General features: G+C 35.0%; 4 protein-coding genes and 1 non-coding gene across 8 annotated transcripts; 3 read left to right on the top strand and 2 right to left on the bottom strand.

The window, feature by feature from the left end:
- Positions 1 to 1533: 1533 nt before the first annotated feature.
- On the top strand, positions 1534 to 5692 carry LOC107920087 (BTB/POZ domain-containing protein At1g63850). Its single transcript, XM_016849606.2, has 2 exons — positions 1534 to 4052; positions 5116 to 5692. Exons 1-2 carry the CDS (start codon positions 2823 to 2825, stop codon positions 5392 to 5394), a joined length of 1509 nt encoding a protein of 502 aa, XP_016705095.1. The 5' UTR covers positions 1534 to 2822; the 3' UTR covers positions 5395 to 5692.
- A 1955-nt stretch (positions 5693 to 7647) lies between these two features.
- Positions 7648 to 11805, bottom strand: LOC107920582 (uncharacterized protein At1g01500). 4 transcript variants are annotated; one of them, XM_016850361.2, is made up of 5 exons: positions 11557 to 11788; positions 11234 to 11297; positions 10973 to 11062; positions 8945 to 9753; positions 7648 to 8069 (listed from the first exon to the last, which is right to left on the bottom strand). In XM_016850361.2, exons 4-5 carry the CDS (start codon positions 9647 to 9649, stop codon positions 7842 to 7844), a joined length of 933 nt encoding a protein of 310 aa, XP_016705850.1. In that variant the 5' UTR covers positions 9650 to 9753; positions 10973 to 11062; positions 11234 to 11297; positions 11557 to 11788; the 3' UTR covers positions 7648 to 7841. The 4 variants fall into 4 exon arrangements, with proteins under 4 accessions (XP_016705850.1, XP_016705848.1, XP_016705849.1 ...); XM_016850359.2 differs by lacking the exon at positions 10973 to 11062 and having other exon boundaries at positions 11557 to 11805; XM_016850360.2 differs by lacking the exons at positions 10973 to 11062; positions 11234 to 11297; positions 11557 to 11788 and adding an exon at positions 9993 to 10239.
- Positions 11806 to 15948: 4143 nt separating this feature from the next.
- On the top strand, positions 15949 to 18621 carry LOC107920160 (NADH dehydrogenase [ubiquinone] iron-sulfur protein 8-B, mitochondrial). The gene is made up of 8 exons (XM_016849703.2): positions 15949 to 16182; positions 16369 to 16447; positions 17050 to 17103; positions 17199 to 17290; positions 17368 to 17481; positions 17990 to 18057; positions 18129 to 18240; positions 18332 to 18621. Exons 1-8 carry the CDS (start codon positions 16129 to 16131, stop codon positions 18425 to 18427), a joined length of 669 nt encoding a protein of 222 aa, XP_016705192.1. The 5' UTR covers positions 15949 to 16128; the 3' UTR covers positions 18428 to 18621.
- A 131-nt stretch (positions 18622 to 18752) lies between these two features.
- On the bottom strand, positions 18753 to 22127 carry LOC107920159 (transcription termination factor MTERF2, chloroplastic). Its single transcript, XM_016849702.2, has 6 exons — positions 21298 to 22127; positions 20795 to 21203; positions 20436 to 20651; positions 20096 to 20203; positions 19540 to 19814; positions 18753 to 19330 (listed from the first exon to the last, which is right to left on the bottom strand). The coding sequence occupies exons 1-6, from the start codon at positions 21975 to 21977 to the stop codon at positions 19087 to 19089; spliced, it is 1932 nt and encodes a 643-aa protein (XP_016705191.1). The 5' UTR covers positions 21978 to 22127; the 3' UTR covers positions 18753 to 19086.
- Positions 22084 to 22155, top strand: TRNAQ-CUG (transfer RNA glutamine (anticodon CUG)). The gene has a single exon. It is a non-coding gene; the product is annotated as a tRNA-Gln (tRNA).
- The last annotated feature ends 382 nt before the right edge of the window (positions 22156 to 22537 follow it).

Below are 22537 nucleotides of genomic sequence, written 5' to 3'. Positions count from 1 at the left end.
ACGTTTTACAAATCTGAGTTTCTAAACACTTTGAAAATAATTTTAAGGGCCTATATCAACCGATTACAAATTTAACTGAGTAAGAGTTTAAAGTTTTATTTTATTATATCAAAACATTTGAAAAACTAGGGCTAACAATTATGTACCTAACATACCACCTTCTGGCTCACAACCTTGGGAGCACATTTTTTTAACATATTAAAATACATGAGTTACACACATATTCATTCACTTACACAAAAATATAGTCACTAGTGGATAAATCCATAAACAAATTTAAGATAATTTTTTTATACATTATCCGTCCAAACAATCTTATATATGTCTTTATTTCTAGAAGTTAATCAAACTCTAATAGTTAATACAATCTATCTCTCTAATAGGACTTAAGATCACATAATAGGCTTTTAACATGAATTTGTTCAATTTAACCTCATGTACTACAAACATTTATATGAATTTGTTCAATTTAACCTCATGTACTACAAACATTTATATTAATTGCTAACGTAAGTTGTTTTCCCACGTTATATTTAGTCATATAATACAAACTTAGGATTGTAATGTCAACATTTACCTATGTATTTTGATAAGCAATGATGAAATGAACTAAGCGTATGATATGAATCCTAACATACCACGTGTTGCAGCACCATTTAAAAGTCTACTTCCATCATTCTTTCTTCTTTTTCCTTTGCTTCCTAGCAACCACACTATCTTTTCCTTTACCCACTGCTACCGTATGCTTATCCTATAGTTTCCCTTTCTACATTTTGTATATATATATTATTCAAATTAAAATATGATTTTATGCAAAAAAAAAAAACTGTTATAGTTGTATATTTGACCAAAAAGGCAAAACCTATCGATCCTCACAATTTTAATAGTTTGGGAAATGGCCACGTATTCAAGCTCAAGCCACCAAATTCACCAAGTTAAAATTATGCTTCTATATCTTTGTGTGTGTATGAGTATAAGAGGCTAGCTCGCAAAGCCTAGTAGAGGATGAGACCTATGTAAAAAAAATAGTGGAGGAAGAGACCTTCTGCTATAAACAAAGCAACCATGGGACTACGAGCTCTTCCACTGTCACCTTCGCAAAACAATATCCCTAAGCAACATTTGTGCACCCAAAGGTTAAGAAGAAAGAGTTCCCAAACAGTGTTTAGAGTTTTAGCTAAGCAACAAGAGACAAATATTTTGACAAAATTTTCTACGCAACATTTGGGTAGAATTAATTTTGTATACAATCTGATATTTAAACAGAGGATGCATTAATGCATCATTATGGTTCTTATTCTCAAATTCTAGCTTTCTTTGCTGCAAATATGACAAATATTTACCATAATTAATTAACCTATTTCCTTCCATTAAAAAATTGTTTGTATTTCACCCTTCTGAACTATTAAGTTTTGATTGCAACTTCATTTTAACACACTAAGTGACAAAGAAAGAAGAAAGAGGAATGTGATTCTTACCAAACAACTTAGCCTATTTATATCCTATCACTTCATGGATTCATTCCTTTGCTTTAAAAAACAAATTAAAGAAAATCCATCTTCTAATTTTTTGTATTTCTGATAGGTGAGAAAGAAGAAGAAGAAGAAGAAACTAAAGTCATTCAAGGCATTGATGACACCCCCATTCAGCTTGCCCCCATAGGCCAAACCGCCCAAAAATTACTAGAAAGCACGTGTGTGGAAGGCTTATGAGTTTGGTTTCATCGAAGTTTGAAGTAGGAAACAAAATAAGACGGTGAAGACGGGAGGTAGAAGATAAAAGATAAACGGTGGAGGGACATAAATAGGATAAGCATACTGTAGCGCTTGCCTGTTCTCTATTTCTTCTTGATGGTACGGTGATGATGGAAGCAGTGGGTAAAGGAAGAGATGGTGCAGTGGCCAAAAGCAGGGAACAAAGGAAGAAGAAAAAGAAAGATAGATAGAAGCAGGGGTGGTGTGGAGAGGAGAAAGACGACAAGGGAAGGGAAGGGAAAAAAGCGGAATTTAAATGGTAATTTTTATAATAGTAAAAATATAATTTTATTATTTAAATATTTTATATTTTATATTTTTTAAAAATTAAATTAAGATTTTATTTTAAAATATAATTTTATATCTATCAATTTAAAATTTCAAAAAATTTAAATAAAAAATTTTCTATTTTAAAGAGGTTGAACACCCAACACCATAATTACAACCCTAGATAAATAATAACCCATAAAGAAAATAAAAAATGATGATATAAAATGTTACATCAGAAACGATGTGATAACTAAAATCTTTAATTATTGTAACCACAGTGTTGCAAGTACTGAAAGCACCCAAAAGTTAGGTGCTAGGTAACTTGAGGAAGCTATAATTAGATGGGGGCATGGTTTATTGGAAGCCCTTGATGGTGCGATGATGATGGAAATAGTGGGTAAAGGAAGAGATGGTACAATGGCTCGAAGCAATGAGCAAAAGAAGAATAAGAAAGAATGGTGGAAGCAGGGGTGATGTGGAGGAGAAGATGAACGATGGTAGGTTAAAAAATAGTAAAAATGATGTGGAGCACTAGGTTAGATTTCATCATTCGGCTAGAGGATTAAAATGTTTAATTATTGTAACAATAGTGATTAAATTATAAATATTTTTATTTGAGGGACCAAAATGAAACGCCAAAAAATTGGGTGATCCACGAGTTAGTTTACCCAAAATCAATCAATCATCCTCAAATTACAAGGCATTACCCCCTCACGTACTAGTAGTATAGCATTACCTCCCTATTCATATCTTCCTTATCCAAAACCTAATTTATCAATTTCTTCTACAACCTCCTCCATGATACCAAACAGCTATCGAAAGCGTCAGCGCGTGCCTCACCGCCACACCTCCGCCACGCGCCTCTCCTCCACCGCCACTGTCGTCAATTCTTTCTCAGACAAAACGGTCTCCGAATCCTCCCAAAAGCTCCACCGCACCTCCTCCTCCGCATCCACCATCACCACCTCTCCCAATGCCGTTACTTCCTCCTTCAATGATCCCTACACCGCTGACGTCTTACTCCGCCTCTTCGTTGATCGTTCCCCATTCGATTCCGACGCCCCATCCGATTCTTCCCGCCAATCCGACATCCAGATCTATCTCCACTCCTCCGTCATCCGCCGCGCCAAATATTTCGCGGCGATTTTATCCGACTGTTGGCAACACCGAACGAACGCCGACGCCAAGAGCAACAATGGCGCCGAAGGTTCCAGGAGCAATGATAACAATAATAACCTAGTTCAGTTAAACCTTGCCGTTGTTGACGATCCGAACTCTATATCCATCCATTTAACCGTCCTCCAACTGCTTTACACGAGCGATTTCGCGACCGTCATCGACTCAGCTTCCACCGCACTCGAGATCCTCCCCGTGGCTCTCGAATTACTCTTCGAGGATTGCGTGAAATCATGCTTGAGATTCTTGGAAGCCGTGCCGTGGAGCGAGGAGGAGGAGAAGAGAGTGCTGAGTTTGATCCCCTTCTTGCGGGAGGAAGAATCGAAGGAACTTCTCGTCAGGCTTTCGCCGGGGAAAGAAGATTCTTGCGAAGAAATGTTGCACGGCTTGATTTTAGCGGCGATTCATAACCATCCTAATATGGCGTTCGTTAAAGCGTTTGTGGCTAAACTTCTGAGGGATTTTTCGTCGCGGGAATCGGCGAGGAGGGTTTTGGAGAGGGCCTTCGAGACGAGCTTGAAGGTTGTGAAGGAGAGTTTGGAGGAGTATACGAGCCCTGATTTTAGAGGGGATCATAATGAGACGGAGGCGATCCAGAGGTTGAATTTGCATACGGCTATGACTAATGGGAGGCATTTGTTGTGGTTGGTTGAGAGGATGATTGAGTTGAGGGTGGCGGATTCAGCTGTGGTTGAATGGAGCGAGCAGGCTTCATTTACGGCGGATTTGCAAAGAGCGTTTAGGGATGATGCTTGGAGGAATATTGTTCCGGGACTCCCTGCTGTCGTCCTCCGGTGTACTTGTAAGCTTGCCAATGCTGTTGCTGCTGGAACAATATTGGCTGCTAGACAGGTATCAATTTCATTCTTGCAAGTTATTCCACTATTTGAATATGCAGGCGTTTATCATACAGCATTCAATGAATTGGTAAATGTAAAATTGTGTTTGTTTGGTGGAATCAATAAGACTTTGCTGGTCAGGGTTGCTCGTCAGGCATTCAAATGTGAATTGTTTTTGGAATTTTAGGAATTAATCGTCCATGGGAACAAGTTGTTTTCAATTTAGAAGTTGTGATGTTTAAATTGGGAAGTTCAAGCAAGCATATGATTGTCTAGGCGACCGTGCATTATGAATTACGTATATGATATCTGACCATATTGTTATTTAGATCTTTCTAAGCTCTGCTGCAATACTTATTCTGAAAGATAAACCCCAAGTTTGGCTATTGTTAATTGATTGCTGCAAGGAAGTTCTTGCTTTAGTTTGTTGATTACATTCGAGTCGATGGAAATTCTGTTGGAATGGTAAGTTAGGGTAATCCTTTGGCTCCAGCCTTGATCACTTTTTGGCTACCTTTTAATACATGTGATTTGCTTTTATAGAGTGGTGAAAATAGAAAGAGTGGTCTGTTTTAAAAGAGCAAATATATTCACTGCGGTGTCTTTTGGGTGATGGAACCATATGCTTAATATGCCTACTCAAGTTAGTTTGATAAATAAATTCTACTCAACTTTATGTGCTTTGGATCTAAAAACTATAATGAAATATGAATACTTTTGGTTGTCAAAGACTAAGATCTTCTGAAGAGTAATTAAAGGTTATAATTTTAAAGCAGAAGTGTGGTCCAAGCTTGTGTTGATACTAAGATTACACCAATAAATGACAGTACTAAAGGGGTAGTTTATTCTAACAACAATAAATGACAGAGTACTAAAGGGGTAGTTTATTCTAACATGATCGCGGGTAATGGCAAATTTTACTAGGAAATGGTCTGCCGCTTCTTGTTTGGTTTCTGAAAGCTGCGTTACATTCCTTGGTTGCTACGCATGTGTGATGCTCGAGTTTTAAAGAAGTTGAGTGTTTCTTGCCCATCAATGATGGTCAGGACCTGACTATAGTGTGTATAAAATTTCAGGTTAGAATGAAGCTTGTGAAAGATTGGCTTCCTGTTCTGCTTGTGTGCAAAGACAATGTGTCACCTATGCTACCCAGCCATAAACCACTGCACCTGGAATTGGAGGAAACGTTCTTGAGAATCATCTCAACGCTGCCGATGTCGGATGCACAACTACTGTTGCAACAATGTCTCAGCTTCTCAACCCGAAATGTTGAAGATTGCCCCCACTTAATCACGGCTTTCAATACATGGTTTCGCAGAGCAACTCGACCTCCTCAACTCGAAAATCTTGATTAGAAAGAATGGTACTTGCTTATGGTGGTGGTAGGTGGTTAGTCTCCCCCTTAGTGTCACTGGTGATGGAAGTTCAGTTTTTGTCTGTCCAACTTTTGTGCATATAGTAAAGTGGTGCGGTTACGTGTATGGTCAAAACTGGCTTCTTTGTAGATATTCTCAATCCCAATGTTCCAATGTATGTATGCTACAGAGGCAAAAAAAAAAAAAACTGAAAGCTTTTGATGCAGTTCCTTGAAATTATGGTGAACGAATAGACCTGGCCTACCTATCATACGTGGAAGGTGTTGGCTTTTCTCCATGAATTATTCGTATTTTGGCAGTAGATTAAAATTTTATGTTTTTGCGATTGCCATGCATTGCACTTTTTTTAAAAAAAAAATTATGAAAAGAATATTAGAATGTTTTTGAAAGTATTGTATGTTATTTGTTAATAAATATGCAAGTTTATGAGTTGTTCATAGGTCGGGTTATTTATTCAAGTTTAAAAATTAGGTTTTGTTATATATCTAGGTTTAAAGGTCTATTTGAGAAATTGGAAGGTTTGGATAAAAATACATGGCTTACAAATGGGTTTAAGTAAAATTTAAAATCTATTATCTATATGTTAGGTAAGGTTTTTTAGTTTATGCTTAACTTGATCCAAATATATTATGTTATAAAAAATATTATAATAATTATATATTTATATTAAATTACTAACCCAATAACAATAAAATTTATTATTCAAAACTTAAAAAACTTACTCAAATAACCCAACCTAAAATATGAAATTTTAAAAATTATATTTTAATACAATAAAATATTTATTATATTTAAGGTAGTGTTTTTTAATATAAATATTTTTTAATATATTTTAATGTGTTAGAAATTTTTTATTTTAGTGTTTTTTAGTGCATTTAGTACATTATATATTTTAAAAAAATCAAATATGGACGGATTGAGTGAGTCTAGGTTTACCTTTCTTAAATTAGGTCGGGCTTAGGTAAAACAGTAAACTCATTTAGGTCGGGTCCAAACTTGAAAAATTGATCTAAAAAGTATGCATGAGTCCGACTCGACTCATGAACTGTTCTAATTTTGTGTCTAAGTTATGTGATTTTTTTTCTTTTAAAGTTTCAAACTTTGAATGTAATTAAATTTTGTATCAAGTTCTTTTTTGTTAATTGTATGATGCATTTTCTCTTTTTCAATACTCGAGAATTCTCAACGTCAAAATCAACATGAAAAAATCAACACAATGGAATCAAATAAAAGCTAGAAGTAAATAGTTTGAGCAGGATGATCCAATCTTCCGACTTTCAAAATTGCACACCTCACCAAGAGAATGAACCTCCTATAAATAGAGCAAACAAGAAGTGAACAATAAACTTGATGAGTTTTACTAAATAGCCGTGCTAAACCAAAGCTTCAAATTTAAAGTCAATCCATAATGATAAAGCAATAATTCTTATCCAATAAACAACTCATGATCAATTATTCATTCCACTAATGAAATAATGAAAGCGATGAAATTTCGTATATTCAAATAAACAATTAAGCTTCCCATGATGAATCATTTTGTGAAAGATGCAAATAAGCACCAAAATATTCAATATAAATTGACTAAGTTCAACAAACTGTAGAAATACTGAAAAATAACCAATCACGGAAAACAATAAGAAAAAGCAGCAACAGCTCTGGCACCCGCGCATTTGCCAACTCTCTTCCTTTTTGCCAAAATGCCAGACCAATTTGACCACTCTAAGGGTTTGGATGGACAGTACATTTACCTGCTGTTAATGCAAAAATAACGGTGGGATGAAATTAAATACTGTAATGTGAGACAAAAAATAAGCTAAACAGCATCACACTGTCCATCCAAACCCACCTTAAATTTTAAATCGAATCAGCAAGCGGAGCTTTGCAAGTATGTAAGCGTTGAATCTCAATGTTGATAGTATTAATTTGTTCCTCAAAACACCCATCACTTGAGCTTTTTCAATGACAGCAGCACTCTGCGTAATATTCGGTCATTCTTCTGTTGGAAGAAAAGGTGGAATGAGTGCATCAGGAACAACATCGTCGACCTGACTAGCCTTGAACATCTTGCTTGAAATCCTCGGAGTCTTCGGTTACGACATTGTTCTTTAATTCAGAGTATCAAAATGCATTAAGTTATCTTTGAAATCTAAGAGTGTTGACTTGAGTTAGATTAGCAAGTAATCGCTAAACTGGATCGAAATTTCTTTGTGCGACTCAATTTTAGCTTGAATATGATGGTACAAATAACCTATAACATAAAATAATTTGATTACTACATTGTCATTGATATACATCCAATTTATTTCATGGCCTTTTTTTAATCACAAATTATGAGCTCCTAATCCACACAATGAAGACATGTTAGGAACACCATCTAAGTTAGCCCATGGGAAATAAGGACTTATTTCGCAAAGTGAAAATGTTTATTACAGTAGTCGTCTTCGAAAGTTATGGGTGGTGCCTTGGTAGGTACGAACCAGCAAACCTACTCCTAATCCGATTCCCACACAGATGCTTAGACCGATTCCGACACCTACCCTCACACCGGCATTGAACCATGACAGCTCCCCATCTTCCCCCTCAAAATAGTCCACCCCTGAATACAGATACCTGTGTTCTTCACTTTCTGACTTGTGATTCAAGTAATCCAGCATCTGTAAAAACATGAGACAAAGAAATCAAAAGTTATGTCTGTTGTATTACCATAGTTATGATTTAAATATATGGAACACATCAATATGGTTGGCGCTTGCAAAGTCAACACCCAAGAAAAAAGGTTCCAGTCCGGGAATGAACAAAGGGGTTGCAAAGGCTTGATTCGAACTGTAAGATCAACTGGATTAAATGTCAGCTTCAAAAGTAGATAAGATATAACAGCTCCAACATAGAGATGATAGTTGAGTTACTGAATATCATACTAGCATCCAAGTAATAAATAAGCTGGTTATGTTAATGCAAACTTGCAAAGAGCTCAATCAAGGAAACTACATTCCAAGTCATTTGTGGTAGGTTTCTAATTATTACTACTCCGGGGTGTTTGACGTTTAGAAGGGATACCCCAAAGAAACAAGACAATACAGCAGAACAATTTCTACCCAAACCTTTAATAAAACGAAACTGCAGAATGAACTTTTAATGATATTGACCTCAACATGATATTCAGGCTTTCTCTATTCGTTCCAAGGCAAGTATCACACAAACATACCCATCTAACAAAACAGAATGTTTGGTTATTATCTGATCTGCACAAAGGATTACTGACATGGAAATGAGATAAATGCATTCAGCTGTCCCAATACGGTATTAGTGTAAACAATGTCTTTCAGCGGCGTAGTCCAAGTATCACATTTTGAATTAAAAGTATGTACCATACATATCATCTGCAAACTTAAAAGTATGATTGATTCCTAGGAACGAGGCCAATCAGACAATGAAAATTTAGGGCATCATGAGTGGTCTTTCTATAAATTGGGAGGACAACATGACAGATGAGTAGCTAAGGGGAAACCAGCCAGATTTTAACAAATACCTGAAAAGGGGTGGCTTCTTTCTGATCTTCAGTTGCATCGTGCTCCGGTATCGAATCTAGTATCCCTTTCATTTGTTTCTTCCGTAAACTAGGCTGTAAAGTTCTAGTTAATATAATTGGATTGCCTAAAAATGACCCTGCAACATAGACCTCAACTGTGGGTGAAGTTGAACTTGGACTGTGAAATTGTTTGGTCTTGAGAAAACCAGTGCCTGTAGTTATAACTGATTCACAGTTCATGCTCCACATCGGGCCACTTCCTTTCGACTCTTTGGTGCAACCATTTCTATCACACAACTCTAAAACCCCATATAGAAGAAGAGTATCCTTATTAAAAACCTCGAACTTCATGCTTCCTGTCAGCCTTATGCTATCCGTGCTCACAAAAGTGGCTTCTTCCGATTTTTTGTCTAGCCTATCCCTTCTAAGAAGGGTTGATGGGCCATCAGAATAGATGCCAGTTCTAACACCATTTACTTCAAGAAGTGTATCAGGATTCAAAGGAACATGGTTTAGAGTAAGGTGCATAGGAGTTGATTCATCAGTCTCACACTTGCTTACTCTGACATAGAAAACTCTTAAATCTAGCCATCGTAATGATCTCTTAGAGAATGATTGGTAAGGAGACTTAGGAGAGTGCCTCATAACCATGTGATCATTACTAGTCGGCCCATTTCCATTAGATGATTCATAAACCCTCTCCATAATCACAAAGAATTTAGTACCCCTTGGTAAAACCTTTCCACCTTGATCGAGTTGATAACTTGTTAAAGTCCATACAAGTAAGAAACCATTCCAGCAAGAAAAACCTGCAGGAATGCGAACAAGGTGAAACCAATGTAATTTCATGCAATTGACAATGAAAAACCCAGAAAAGCAGAAAGCAAATAACAGAGAGTGGTGGGGTTTAAATTTTCCATTGAAACCAACTCAACTCAAAGCCAGGACATAAGAAATTGAATGATGAAACTAAAGAACAAAACATGAGACCTCTCAAGAAGGAAATAGAGAAGGGAGAAATGCAGCCATCAAGTTAAAAAGAACATACAAATGAAATTTTGTTTATTTTCTGCAGCAATTGAACTGAGAAACAAGCAGCAATTCAAGCAGTGGCAGAGGCAAATATAAGGGCAGCTGCTACCAAACTAGAAGTAGAAGGGAAAAAAGAAAGATAAAAGAAGAGATAAGAAGATGGGTAAATAAGGAAAAAAATTCCAAAAGTTCCAAAGTGTTTTTAATCCTAAAAAAGAATATTGACGTAAAAAGCAAAATGAAAAGACATCATTTTGTCGAGTGGTATGTTTGGTCTGAAAAAACAATATTAGGTATATACCAAAAAGAAAAGGCATCCAAGATAAAGCTGAAATTCCAATTCCAGAATTAAACAAAATCTTTATCATGGACTAAGATAACAAAACATCATTCTAATCACCTGAGCAAATTTTTACAAGCACTCTTAAATATTTGGTTCAAAAACGTTTCCATAGGAGATTATAATGAGTCCTCCAATTCTTCCATTCAGCTCACCAAAGATAACATCAAAGCTATCATCATGTTAATATCTTAACACCTACATATACATATAAACACACAAACATAGAGATAGAACAATGACTTGAATCCCACTGGTTCTGATCCGATTACTAATTATATATTCAAACTATCGGTGTTCATTAATCATGTCCTTCTCGTTAATTTAACTATTAAATGATACGTCATATCTTATACGACATAATCTAAAATAAAAAATTTTAGGTGCTAACATGGAATGTTTGTCCTCTGCATCAATTTGGATTAGAGTTCAATGAAGATTAAATTAGAGCAAATAAATTGGATCATAGCAGAGAAAAATAACAAAAGCAAGAATACAAAAATCCCCCCACACATATCAAACAAACATTTTTCCTGAGGGCACGTCAAGTTAACAGACAAAAGAAGACCCATCTGTCTATCCCTCCCTCCCTTACATTGTTACATACATTTCATGCCATAACCATCATCCATGTATGATGTGATGTATCTCATTACCACAATAACATCATTTATATCCGAAAACCCGTAATTATATCCCGAAAGAAAACCCGAAAGCTCGAACGACAATAAACGATGATCTGAACCCTGAAAAAGAAAAACACCCAGCTTTGCTTGAACTTCAAAAAGCCTAAAACGATTGCATTTTCTTAAAAGTAATCAGAACCCGAACTCAATCCGATTAGTAAAAACCCGATTCGAGAGAAAATCTGAACCCGCCTCAATCAAATCACTCGTTAACACAGAGACAAAACTCACCTCAATCTTCTTTGTGGCGTAACGTTATCCGAAAGCAATCGAATCTTGGCGTCTACCTGGAGTCCTAACAGTAACAGCAGCAAAAATATAGAACAAAATTAATCACACACTACAATCAATGAAAATTACCAAGAACAAAGAACAACCCAAGGGCACAAATTCAGCAAACAAAACTGGGTTGTTCTCGTTTTTCTTTCATTTTCCCTAGAATTATAAATTTCTTTCAGATAATATTATTTTTTTTCAAAATTCTCAAGTGTGGGGTCAAAACGTATCAGACATTCTACAGATCCTTATCCTAGAAAGAGAAAAAAAAGGCTCACTTAGCCTGTGTGTTGAAAAAAAAAAGCTTCTCTTCAATAATAATCGGTTTGTTTTTTATTTTTCCTCCATGGAAGTTTTGCCTGAGAGGTAATTAACGGGTCAAGTCTACTGCAACTACTTTGTTAATGCTATTGACATATTGTCGCTTCTATTTGCATATTTGTTGTTTGATAGATTATAGATATTTTCTTTCTTAATCACTGCTTTTTTTCTCCCACTTGATTTTTTCAATCTTCATTTTCCTTTGGTCAGCAAAGAAAATTTGTTGAGATTGAATTTTCCTTCGAGGGCTAATTCTATCAGACCCCACCAAACTATGACTTATATTTAATTTAGTCTCTAAACTTTATAACGTTTTAATTGAATCCTTAATTGCCATCAATCAAATCCTTTGGTTAGCCTAATTGTCAACTTCGAGCGTATTTAAAATATACAGATCAAATTTAAGTATGTCTATATCATTAAAATTTTAATGAGTACTATTTATGTTTTTATAACATATAGTGATAAGTATTCGATTATTTAAAATTTAATTAAGGTGTTTTAGATATGCTTAACATCATATTTGAGCTACATTTAACAATAACTCGGTGACTACGCTGACGAAGAACTTGATTGATATGAAATTTATATTTTAAGGATTTAATTAAAATATTTTGAAATTTGAGGATCAATTTAAAATTTAGACCATGATGTAATTAGCTTTTTTTAATAAAAAGAAATTGTCATTTTCTTTGTTTATCTTCACGTGTCTCAGAGGATGATTCTGTTGTGTAATAAAATAAGCCCTGATTTTATTTATTTTTCATTTATTTGATAATATTAATTTAATATAGCATTTGCTAATTGAATTTGATATTTTTTTTTAATTTGGTAATTAACGTTTTCTATGATATAATAATTTATTTGGATTTTTAAATTTATAAAAAAGTTATTTTAGCCTTTTATTTAAGTTTTCCTTTTAACCTTAAAATTTATATTTTTATCAAATCACTTTAAAATAAATAAAAAAATTAACGGTTTTGTAATTTTGCTGGCATGACATTCACATGGATTGCCACGTGAATTTACATGGATTGCCACGTGAATTCCACATAAACATTTAATTAATTTTTTAATTTTAAAAAATAAAATAATTTTTTATTTTAAAATCATTAAAATTATTTAAAAAAGTATTAAAATTATAACAAAATTTTTTAATTTTAAAAAAATAATTAAATGTTAATATGTCATTCACATGGCAATCCACGTGTATGCCATGTCGGTAAAGTTAGCAAACATCAACTTTCCCATCCATTTTGGGGTGATTTGATAAAAATGCAAGTTCAAGAGATAAAAGAGGCAAAAAAAATTAAATGGTTAAAATGATTTTTTTTTTTGTAAAGCTGAAGGGCTAAAAAAGTCATTATGCCTTTTTTATCCAATTTGATAGTTGAACATTTTGGTTTTTTTACCAAAATAACCCAAAAAATCATTATTTACGTAAATGACCCTAGTTAAAAAATAATAATTTAAATGACCTAAAATAAACTGTGTTGAGGGGTTTTAGACACCCCATCGCCGACACCCATGTCTCAAATCCCTAAAAATCACCTAATGATTGGAAAAGCGTCTAACAAAAATACTCTTTTTTTTTGTGTAGGCCATTGCATGGCTGACACCCATGTACTTTTTTTCGGTATAAAAAAAAAATTGGTTTTGACTTTGTGGTGGCTGGCACCACTTTTTGATTTAAAAAAAAGGTTTTTGGATCTTGGCTTTGTGGTGGACGACGCCACTTTGGATTCTGTTATAAATGTTTGTAACAAGTTAGCTAATTTACGTGAAGGGAGGCTTGTTCATAGGATTTTGATCAAATATGAATTTGAATTTGATCAATTAATTGATGGTACACTCATTGAATTTTATTCTAATTGTGAAGCTATTGCTGATGCTAAAAGAGTTTATGATGGAGTAACAAATTCGTGTTTGAATGCTTTAAATTCACTTAATATAGGCCTTATATCAATGGGTAGGATTGCTCATGCTAAACTAATTTTTAATACACTCATTGAGGCAAATTCAGCTTCATATAATCTAAAGCTTAAAGGGTTTGCTGCTTATGGCCGAGTTGAAAATTCAAAAAGATTATTTGAAGAGATGTCTCAAAGAACAATAATTTCTATCAACATCATGATTTCTATATATTCGAGGAGCGGAGAGATTGATAAAGCTTTAAAGTTGTTTGAAGAAACCGTGTGGCATGGAATTCAATGATGTCTAATTATATTCAAAATGAGCAATACAAAGAGACTCTAATGCTCTACCTGAATATGTGCAGATTACAAATAGCACATACAAGCTCAATATTCTCAGTTCTCTTTCATGCATGTTCATGCTCACTTGATCAAAACACCATTTCATTCAAACGTTTATGTTGGAACATCCCTTATTAATATGTATTAGTGATGCTCACAAGTCAGTTTCCAGCATCTCTTCACCTAATGTCGCAGCATGGACAACTATTATTAATGGGCATGCACACCATGGGTTTGGCTCTAAAGCTATCTTACTTTTTGAGCATATTAAAAGTGGTATCGGCTACCATAAAGCCAAAACTAAAAAATCTTTTCTTTTTTTTAAATCAGAAAGTGGTGCTAGCCACCATAAAGCCAAAACCCAAAATTCTTTTAGATACCGGAAAAAAATACATGGGTGTCGACCATGCAATGACCTACATAAAAAAAATTATTTTTTAAACACTTTTTGAATTATCAAGTGATTTTTTGGGGATTGGGGACATGGGTGTCGGCCATGAGATGTCCAAAACCCCTCAACACTGTTCATTTTAGGTCATTTAGATGATTGTTTTTTAATCAGGGTCATTTATGTAAATAATAAATTATTTTGAGTTATTATGGTAAAATAGCCGAACATTTTTTTTCTAATTTGATGTATAAGTCTTTTTGGGTCCAATATGGTACCTAAATCAAATATTTACAAATTACTCTAATATACTAAGGCTTAGTTTGGATGGCAATGTGTTTAGCTCCAGTGAGATTAAAAACAGCGCGGTGAGATTAGAAACAATGGTGGAGTGTGTGTTTGGATTCAAACGCAGCTGTAGCGGTGAGGTGAGAATAAAAAATGACTATTAAGGACATCATATTAGAATTGATATATAATAAAAGTTTTTAAATTATTTTAATTTTATAAAATTATTAAAATATGTGAATTTATAAACTAATTTAATAAAATATTAAAATGTATCTTCCAATATTTTATTATAAATATTTTAATAAATTATATAATCAATTTAAATTATTTAATAGATAAAATGATAATTATTTTTAATTTTTTATAGTTAAATATTCTTTTATAACAATGATAAATATTATTTTCACAAATAGTAACATTATACTTGGATCAAATTTTGAAGTATCTAAACGGATGATTTGTAACTTTCAAGATTGGGAAAGAAATTAGTTTAACTTTCAAGGATAAAATGGTAAAATAATAAATAAAATTATGGGTATTTTTGTCTGTTAAAAATACCAACAGCTCAGTGAATTTCAATTACTGCTGAAACTTCCAACTGATTTTCAGCATATCAGTGTGGTGGAAATGCCTCTTCACTGAACTGGCATACTGAACCAAATAGCATAACAGTGAGGTTGGTAGCAGATATTTACCCCAACTGCACTTCGCTGGCATTAAAAGCCAAATCAAAGGAGGCCTAATAGACATAGTATTATTTCTAATGAGATAGCAAAAATAATAAATGTATGAATAACGGCATGTAATAGATAATAATTTTTTTTTGTATTTTAAATGATCAATTACTTTTAATTCAATTTATTTTTTTTAATTGGTCTAATCTATCCATTATTCTTTTTACATGAAAATATTATGGTTAAATTTTAGTTTTAATCCTTCTAATTTCTAATAAATTTTAATTTTGGTCCATATATTTCACTTAATTTTGAGATTTAATTTATATCTATATACTAAGGAAGGCCTTACATAACACCTATCTATTCATTGTTTTTTCAAAATATTTTTAAGACTGAATTCAAATTAGAATTGTCTAAATTATTCGTTTCTCTATTTAAAATAATAAGTAAATATTCTTTATTTAAATTTATTTATAAAAGTGTATAAATGTTTGTATAAAATTATTTTTTTTATTTTTTTAAACAATAAAACAGATTAAACCGAGTCAGCTCAAAGTCAAAAACTATAAACCCAAGCCCGACCATGAGTACAATTTTTCTATGAATAACGAAAACGACACCGTAATCAAACATGAATGTGTTATTCTTGGGCTTAGCCCGTTAGGGAATATTCTCTCCCTGAAGCCCACATTAAGAAAATACTCTTGCCCCAGTTACTGTAATAGGCTTGCAATTGCAAACCCATAAACGTTGCCGTTTTGGTGTTTCAAGTCGAACCGATTCTATCGAAGGCATCGTGAAAACGCCTCAATTAATCGGGAGATTTTTTTTTTTCCAGTTCCTTGGTTGTACAGCTCTGCTCGGCGACGATCTGATCGTCTTCATCCGCCGGATTAACACCAGCTTCAATCAAAATCAATGGCTGCAATCTTCGCTCGTAACTCTCTCAACGCTCTCCGAGCTCGACACCTCGTAAGAACTCGTTTCTTCATCCTCCTCTAGAACCTAATCATTATTTTGCTTTTCAGATCTTTTTATCTAGATTTAAGCTAAATAATTTCGTAATATTTTTTATCAAAAAAACGATTTTTAGTTCAATTTTCTTTTGTAAGGATTTTTTTTTTTTGAAAATTTTTATGAATGTATATATATGTATAGGCTGTGTCAGGGCAAGTGTTGCAGGGTTCACAACACTACGGGTTGCGACTCAGTTCACGCTCATATGGCACGCAGAAAGGTTGGCCTTTTATTTCATCGTCTTCTCATTTTTATCTAAACCTCAATGTTTACATGTTTATATGTCATGGTTTGAATTTCGAAAAGAGTGTGGAAATGGTGTAAAATGCAGTTCCTTTTCTATTTGGATTCATTGGTCTACCAGAAATACAACTAGAACAGTTTTACCAGATCGGTCGGAACACAAATCGCTACATTTTGTAAAACCTAATTCGATAGGGTACTCTTCTCTGGATCATTTGTTAGGAACGAAATGCTATTTATTGGAACCTAAAACATTTCTTTGGAACTTTTATGTATATGTATGTATATAGCTTTTATATTTATATAAACACATAATTCTGAATAAATAAAATTTGAAGTTTTGTGAATTATTTGTTTTACTCAATAATATTATAATAAACCTTGTGTTAGGGGATCACTAGTCTTACTGAATTGGATCGCTAGTGTTTCTTGACTGGGATCATGCGAACCAATTCAGAATTTGCTGTAGAAATAGTGATTTCTTGTAACAGAGCTCTAGAAAATGCATATGAGTGCTTTTAAGTGCATAGCTAATGATCCCCACGTTTGTTCATGGATGTTTTTATTTGTAAATTGTAGATGATGAAGAAAGAGAGCAGCTTGCAAAGGAGATTTCAAAGGACTGGAGTTCTGGTAATGTAGTGCGCCAGAATGTCTCTGTTTCCATTGCTTTTTACATCATTTTCTTTTAGGAAGTGATTGGTTTCTCGTATTCTGCACAATTGCAGTTTTCGAAAGAAGCATAAACACGCTGTTTCTAACTGAAATGGTTCGGGGTCTCATGCTGACACTCAAGTACTTCTTTGAAAGAAAAGTTACTGTAAGCATCTTCCTAATCATTCTCTTTGGGCTTAGATTGAAGCAAAAGTATGATGCAAACTATCTTTCCTTATGCAGATTAACTATCCATTTGAGAAGGGTCCATTGAGCCCTCGTTTTCGAGGGGAGCATGCTCTCCGCCGATATCCAACTGGAGAGGAACGTTGCATTGCCTGTAAACTTTGTGAAGCGGTAAGTTGGAGCTTTATCCTTTTGGCGCCATTAACTAAATTATTGTTCCTGTTGTATGTGAATGGTACCAACATGCAGTGATTCAATAGGGGAAAGCAATTATCAATCCGCATAGAAACTATCCGCTGCTCACTGATATAGGCACCTGACTGGACATGCGAGTGCCACGGGACGTTACCTTTTTAGCCTGTGTGAAAATTTTTTAGGTTGACATACCTGAAACCTTTGGATATTATGGTCACTTCACTGACTCTTTTGGAATATGCATTGAAACCTGGTTTACCACTATTTCCACTATTTGTCTGCGTAACATTCTATGGTTCTACAATGGAAGAACAGTGTCTGCCATTGCTTATCTTGAGAGTTTGCAATCTTTGAAAAGTTGGAGCTGGTCAAACTGTTCCACTGGTAGCTAATACATTTTGCTAATCAGATGATCCCGTCATCTTTATTAAGTATGGATTATCTATCTTGATATAGTTCTCATGAAGTGCTTGTGGTTTATCAGGTATGTCCCGCACAGGCAATCACGATAGAGGCTGAGGAACGAGAGGATGGAAGTCGTAGGACAACGAGGTTGATTCTGTCTTTTTGCTTTTCTCCTATTATTGTTGTCTTCTTTGTCTCACACGAGTTCAACTTTGAAGGTATGACATTGACATGACCAAGTGTATCTACTGTGGGCTCTGCCAAGAGGCATGTCCTGTTGATGCAATCGTTGAAGGACCCAACTTTGAATTTGCCACCGAGACTCATGAGGTTCGTCTTTCTCTCAACTAAATTGTATACGGTTACTATCACTTCTTGGTTGTTAGTTGAAGTGAATTAGTTATTGCCGACGTTATTGCAGGAGCTGCTGTATGACAAAGAGAAGCTGCTTGAGAACGGTGACCGATGGGAAACCGAGATTGCAGAGAATCTCAGATCTGAAAGCCTTCATCGGTGAAGTTGCCCCTCTGTTTCCTTCTTGCTTGGAACAACAACTGCCGCTTTCCTAGTTTCTTGAAAGGAAAATAAAAAGAGATGCATGGTCTTGCATATATTAGTTTGTATTTTTGCCCATTGTGCCTTTGTTGAAGGAACAAGATTTCAGTTTGTGTAACTTTATCCAAATGATGAGAAGGTGCATAACTTTTGTGATATGTTTTGTTACATCAGTTTCAAGTTCGATTTTTTAAAATGATAACCTCTCTATCAAATGCAATTTTACTTTGTAAGTTCTACACTGTGATTGTATTACGACTCTTACCCTAACTTTGAGATGATAAATGTAATAAATATGAGCTTTCATGAAAATTTCAGGCTCATAATTGTCTTCATATATTTAATAGATACACATGATCTAGTACACAATCCCACTAGTATGCACAAACCCTTTGATCCTAGGTTAAAGGGGGAAATGGAGATACATTTCATTAGTATTTACATCCAAGAAATGAATGAAGGTCATTGAGGTTTTAAGAAATATCGAAAGTGGTGTGAGGACCTAATGGAGTCTTTCAAGCTCCCAGCAACAACCCTAGAGAATCCTCACTTCTGGTATGCCCATTTCTCATCTGTCCTCGACTTAATCCTTTACACGAGAACCCAAAAAACGCATTTACATCAGCTGGATAAGCTACTACTTGCCGTCTTCCCCAAGGTTCCTTCGGCCATTTGAGAACCAGACACTGCATCATCCATGCGACCGGATTCAAATCTCCGCCTCCTTTCAACCTTATCTGCAACCCTTTGGTTGAACTCTTCATCAGTGCACGCCAACATGTAGCGAAGCTTGAAGTTAACCCGATTCTCCACCATAATTTTGTTCCTCGGAATTATTCGCTCTTCAAGAGAATAGCTGAAAAACCTGTTCAATTTTCACTATGTTGAAGACTCTAAATACGACTTCCCGGTTAAGAAATAATAAATTCGATAAATGGCTTGAGAAATAACACTTTTCGAGTTCCATTAGGATTCAAGAACATCTCAGGTCAACTCCTAGAAACTTGCTCTCAACAAACATAACTATGATCATAACTACTTTTAATGAAATAGATAAAACAGTCTTTTGCTTACCTGGGAAATTCAATGACATCCTGCAAGGGGCGTACCATCGTTCTCCGTAAGTATTGATACTTGGGATACAGAAGATCTACTTTGTATCGAAGAAGTTTAGGGAAATCGCCAATCATCTCACCCAGCTGTCTAACTCGTATGCCAAGTGAAAGAAAATACTTTACATTAACCTCAAGGGTTTTTGCTATATTGCAACCCAATAGCTCTGGTCCCAAAGCTATAACCTTACCGATATCCTTCTCTGTAACTCCAGCTTTGGTCATCAAATATATGACCTGTATGATATTCCCGGGTTATTGATAAGACTATATTAGCTTGGCTTAAAATCTTAAACACCATATAGGCAGTAGAATCCCAACATAAACAACACTAACAATAATACCAGAAGCAGAATCAAATATATTTAATGTGTAGTTGAATCATTTGATCCAACTGAAAGTAGAATTTATATTTTAAAAAACTGAGTGTGAATTACATCTTTTAGACGATCATCAAAAATAAAAATATAATCTACTAAAATACTATTAGAGAGTAAATCAAAAGAAAAAGAACAAACCACTGGCCGAATTTTCTTGTGCAGGCTGTAGGTTAGTAAGGGAGGGAACTTAACAAGCATGTTACCGATGGCATCCTCTCGAACACCAATGTCCCGGAAAAATTGTACCTGAAAACATGATGACCAAATCAATGTCAGCATCCATATTATACAGCATGACATCACAAACATTCAATATAGAAGATTTTGGTTCATGTGAGCTGAAGCATTAACTTCATGACATATAATCTAAATGTACACATTAAGATATAAAGAGGATCACAATGGGAAAATATAAGATAATGAAACAGGAAAGACGTTAAGTACGACATCTAGGAAGTAAAGTGACAACAATGACAACCTTTGGTGCAATTGTAGCCTCGAAATTGAAACAGAAAATCATTGGTTTAATGGTAAGCATTCTCCTCATTCCATCTCGAGAAATTCCGAGGTAATATAAGTACTTAACAAGCGGCTTCCATCTTTCTTCAATGCTGCAACCCATCAACTGTGGCCTGAAAGCTAGTAATTTCCCGACATCTTCGGTACTGAGCCCAAACTCTTTCAGATAATTAACCTGGATGACCAACAAGAGCATATATCTTATTGATTATGCAGACTAGATAACAATAATTACTCTAACAAAACTTAATAAAAGCAAATTCCATGGCATTGTGATCGATGAGCCGTGTTAGAGGAGCAAGCAAATTAGTCAGCGACCTTTTGATTCATCTCTTCAAGAGTGAAGTAGCCAAGTACACCCGGATAATCAAATACCATTGTCCCGAAATCATTCTCATTCATACCCATATTCAAGTAAAAATCGACTCGCGTTTTCACTTCCTCCATACTATAGGACAACAACCTCGGACATCGGCTAATAACGAAACCGATCCAGTCCCTCCTAACTCCATTACTCTCCAAATAATCAACAATCTCATCCAGTTCTTCTAGACTACGATGCAAAATATCGTCTCCGGATTTCAAAAGCGTTGCACCCAGAAATTCTCCTTTCACATAAACCGTCTTCAACCACTCAACGAGCCGTCTTATAGAGTCAAGATTCCCTTTAGACATGCATATCAGCTTTGCAATTTTGGGATATGAGAGGTTATTGTGTTTCAGCCACCTATACAATTAAGCAATCACAAGTAATACAACATAGATATACATTAATCATTTCTATTTCTTTAAAACATGATCTAACAAATGCAATGTCTTACCTTATGAGAGGAACAACATTGGAGTGATCAATAACAAGCTTAGCACGCAAATTAAAGGTGGAATCCTTAAACTCAGGGGACCTTTTCAACGCAGCGGCTTCGATCATCACGTGGTCAATAAAATCCGGCAGTCTATTAACCAAATTCGTCGAATACGTAATCCCAAACTTTCCCTTCTTCATTGCTGCCTTGAAAACCTCTGCTGTTACCTTCCTTCTAATATCAAGCGCCCGTCTTATCATCACCTCTTCATCATCCTCATCGTCTTCGTTTTGGGTTTGGATTACGGATTGGAGAGAAGGGAGAGAATTGGCGTAAATGGAGCCTGGGAATTGTGGGCCGCGTTTGGTGACCAGGGACATTTCTAGGATGTTTTGTTTCTCTTGAGGTGGAAGTATGTGTGGTGGGGTTTTGGGTTTATCTTCGGAATCTCGGTGATGGTGGTGGTCATTTTCGTATTCTTGGGGTGGGTTCTTTGTTTCGTTGGTGGTGGTGGTGGCCGGTTGGCGGTGGTGGAGGAAGGAAGTGGTTTTTGAGTTATGAATACGGAGGACAGGGTCAGGTGCTGTGGTGGTCGGATGGTTAGGGTGGTGGTGGAGGGAGGAGGAGATGGTGGTCGAATGAGGGTAACGGTGGAGATGGAGGTGGAGGTGGAGAGAGGGAGGAGTGTAAGTAAGCATTTTCGGTAATGGTGGGAAATGCACATGGATAAACTAGGGAGGGGTTTCATAGCTTCGTTGCATTAAAATAGTATTAAAAATAAAGGTTTGAGAAGTCAGACAACATGGTTCCATGGTCTAGTGGTCAGGACATTGGACTCTGAATCCAGTAACCCGAGTTCAAATCTCGGTGGAACCTTTTTTATGTATTTTTCCGTTCCTTTTCCATTGTCTATTCGCAATGTGTATTACTAATGGTGTTCAAATGATTTAGTTATTAACTGTAAAAATATATTATATAAATTATTTATTATTTATTTAGATTAATTTAGTTAATTATCCAATTTCGAACTAAATTAACTGATAATCAAAATTTAGTTTTGATCATATCTGTTTTTGTTTTACACAATACCTAGAATTATCTATAGTCTCTTCTCGATCCATAAATAGGAAGATAATGCGCTTTAGCGCACTCTACGTCCTCTTACATTGACAACAAAGTCCATACCAATCGAACTAAGACTCAATCGGCTATTCTTGATTAAATTTAGAGTTAAACCAGATTAAACTTTTAAGTTAAT

Source organism: Gossypium hirsutum, chromosome D13 (assembly GCF_007990345.1).
Source record: "Gossypium hirsutum isolate 1008001.06 chromosome D13, Gossypium_hirsutum_v2.1, whole genome shotgun sequence".
Taxonomy (NCBI): domain Eukaryota; kingdom Viridiplantae; phylum Streptophyta; class Magnoliopsida; order Malvales; family Malvaceae; genus Gossypium; species Gossypium hirsutum.
The sequence above is the reverse complement of the archived record's forward strand: the minus strand, read 5'-3'. Positions and strand labels throughout refer to the sequence as shown.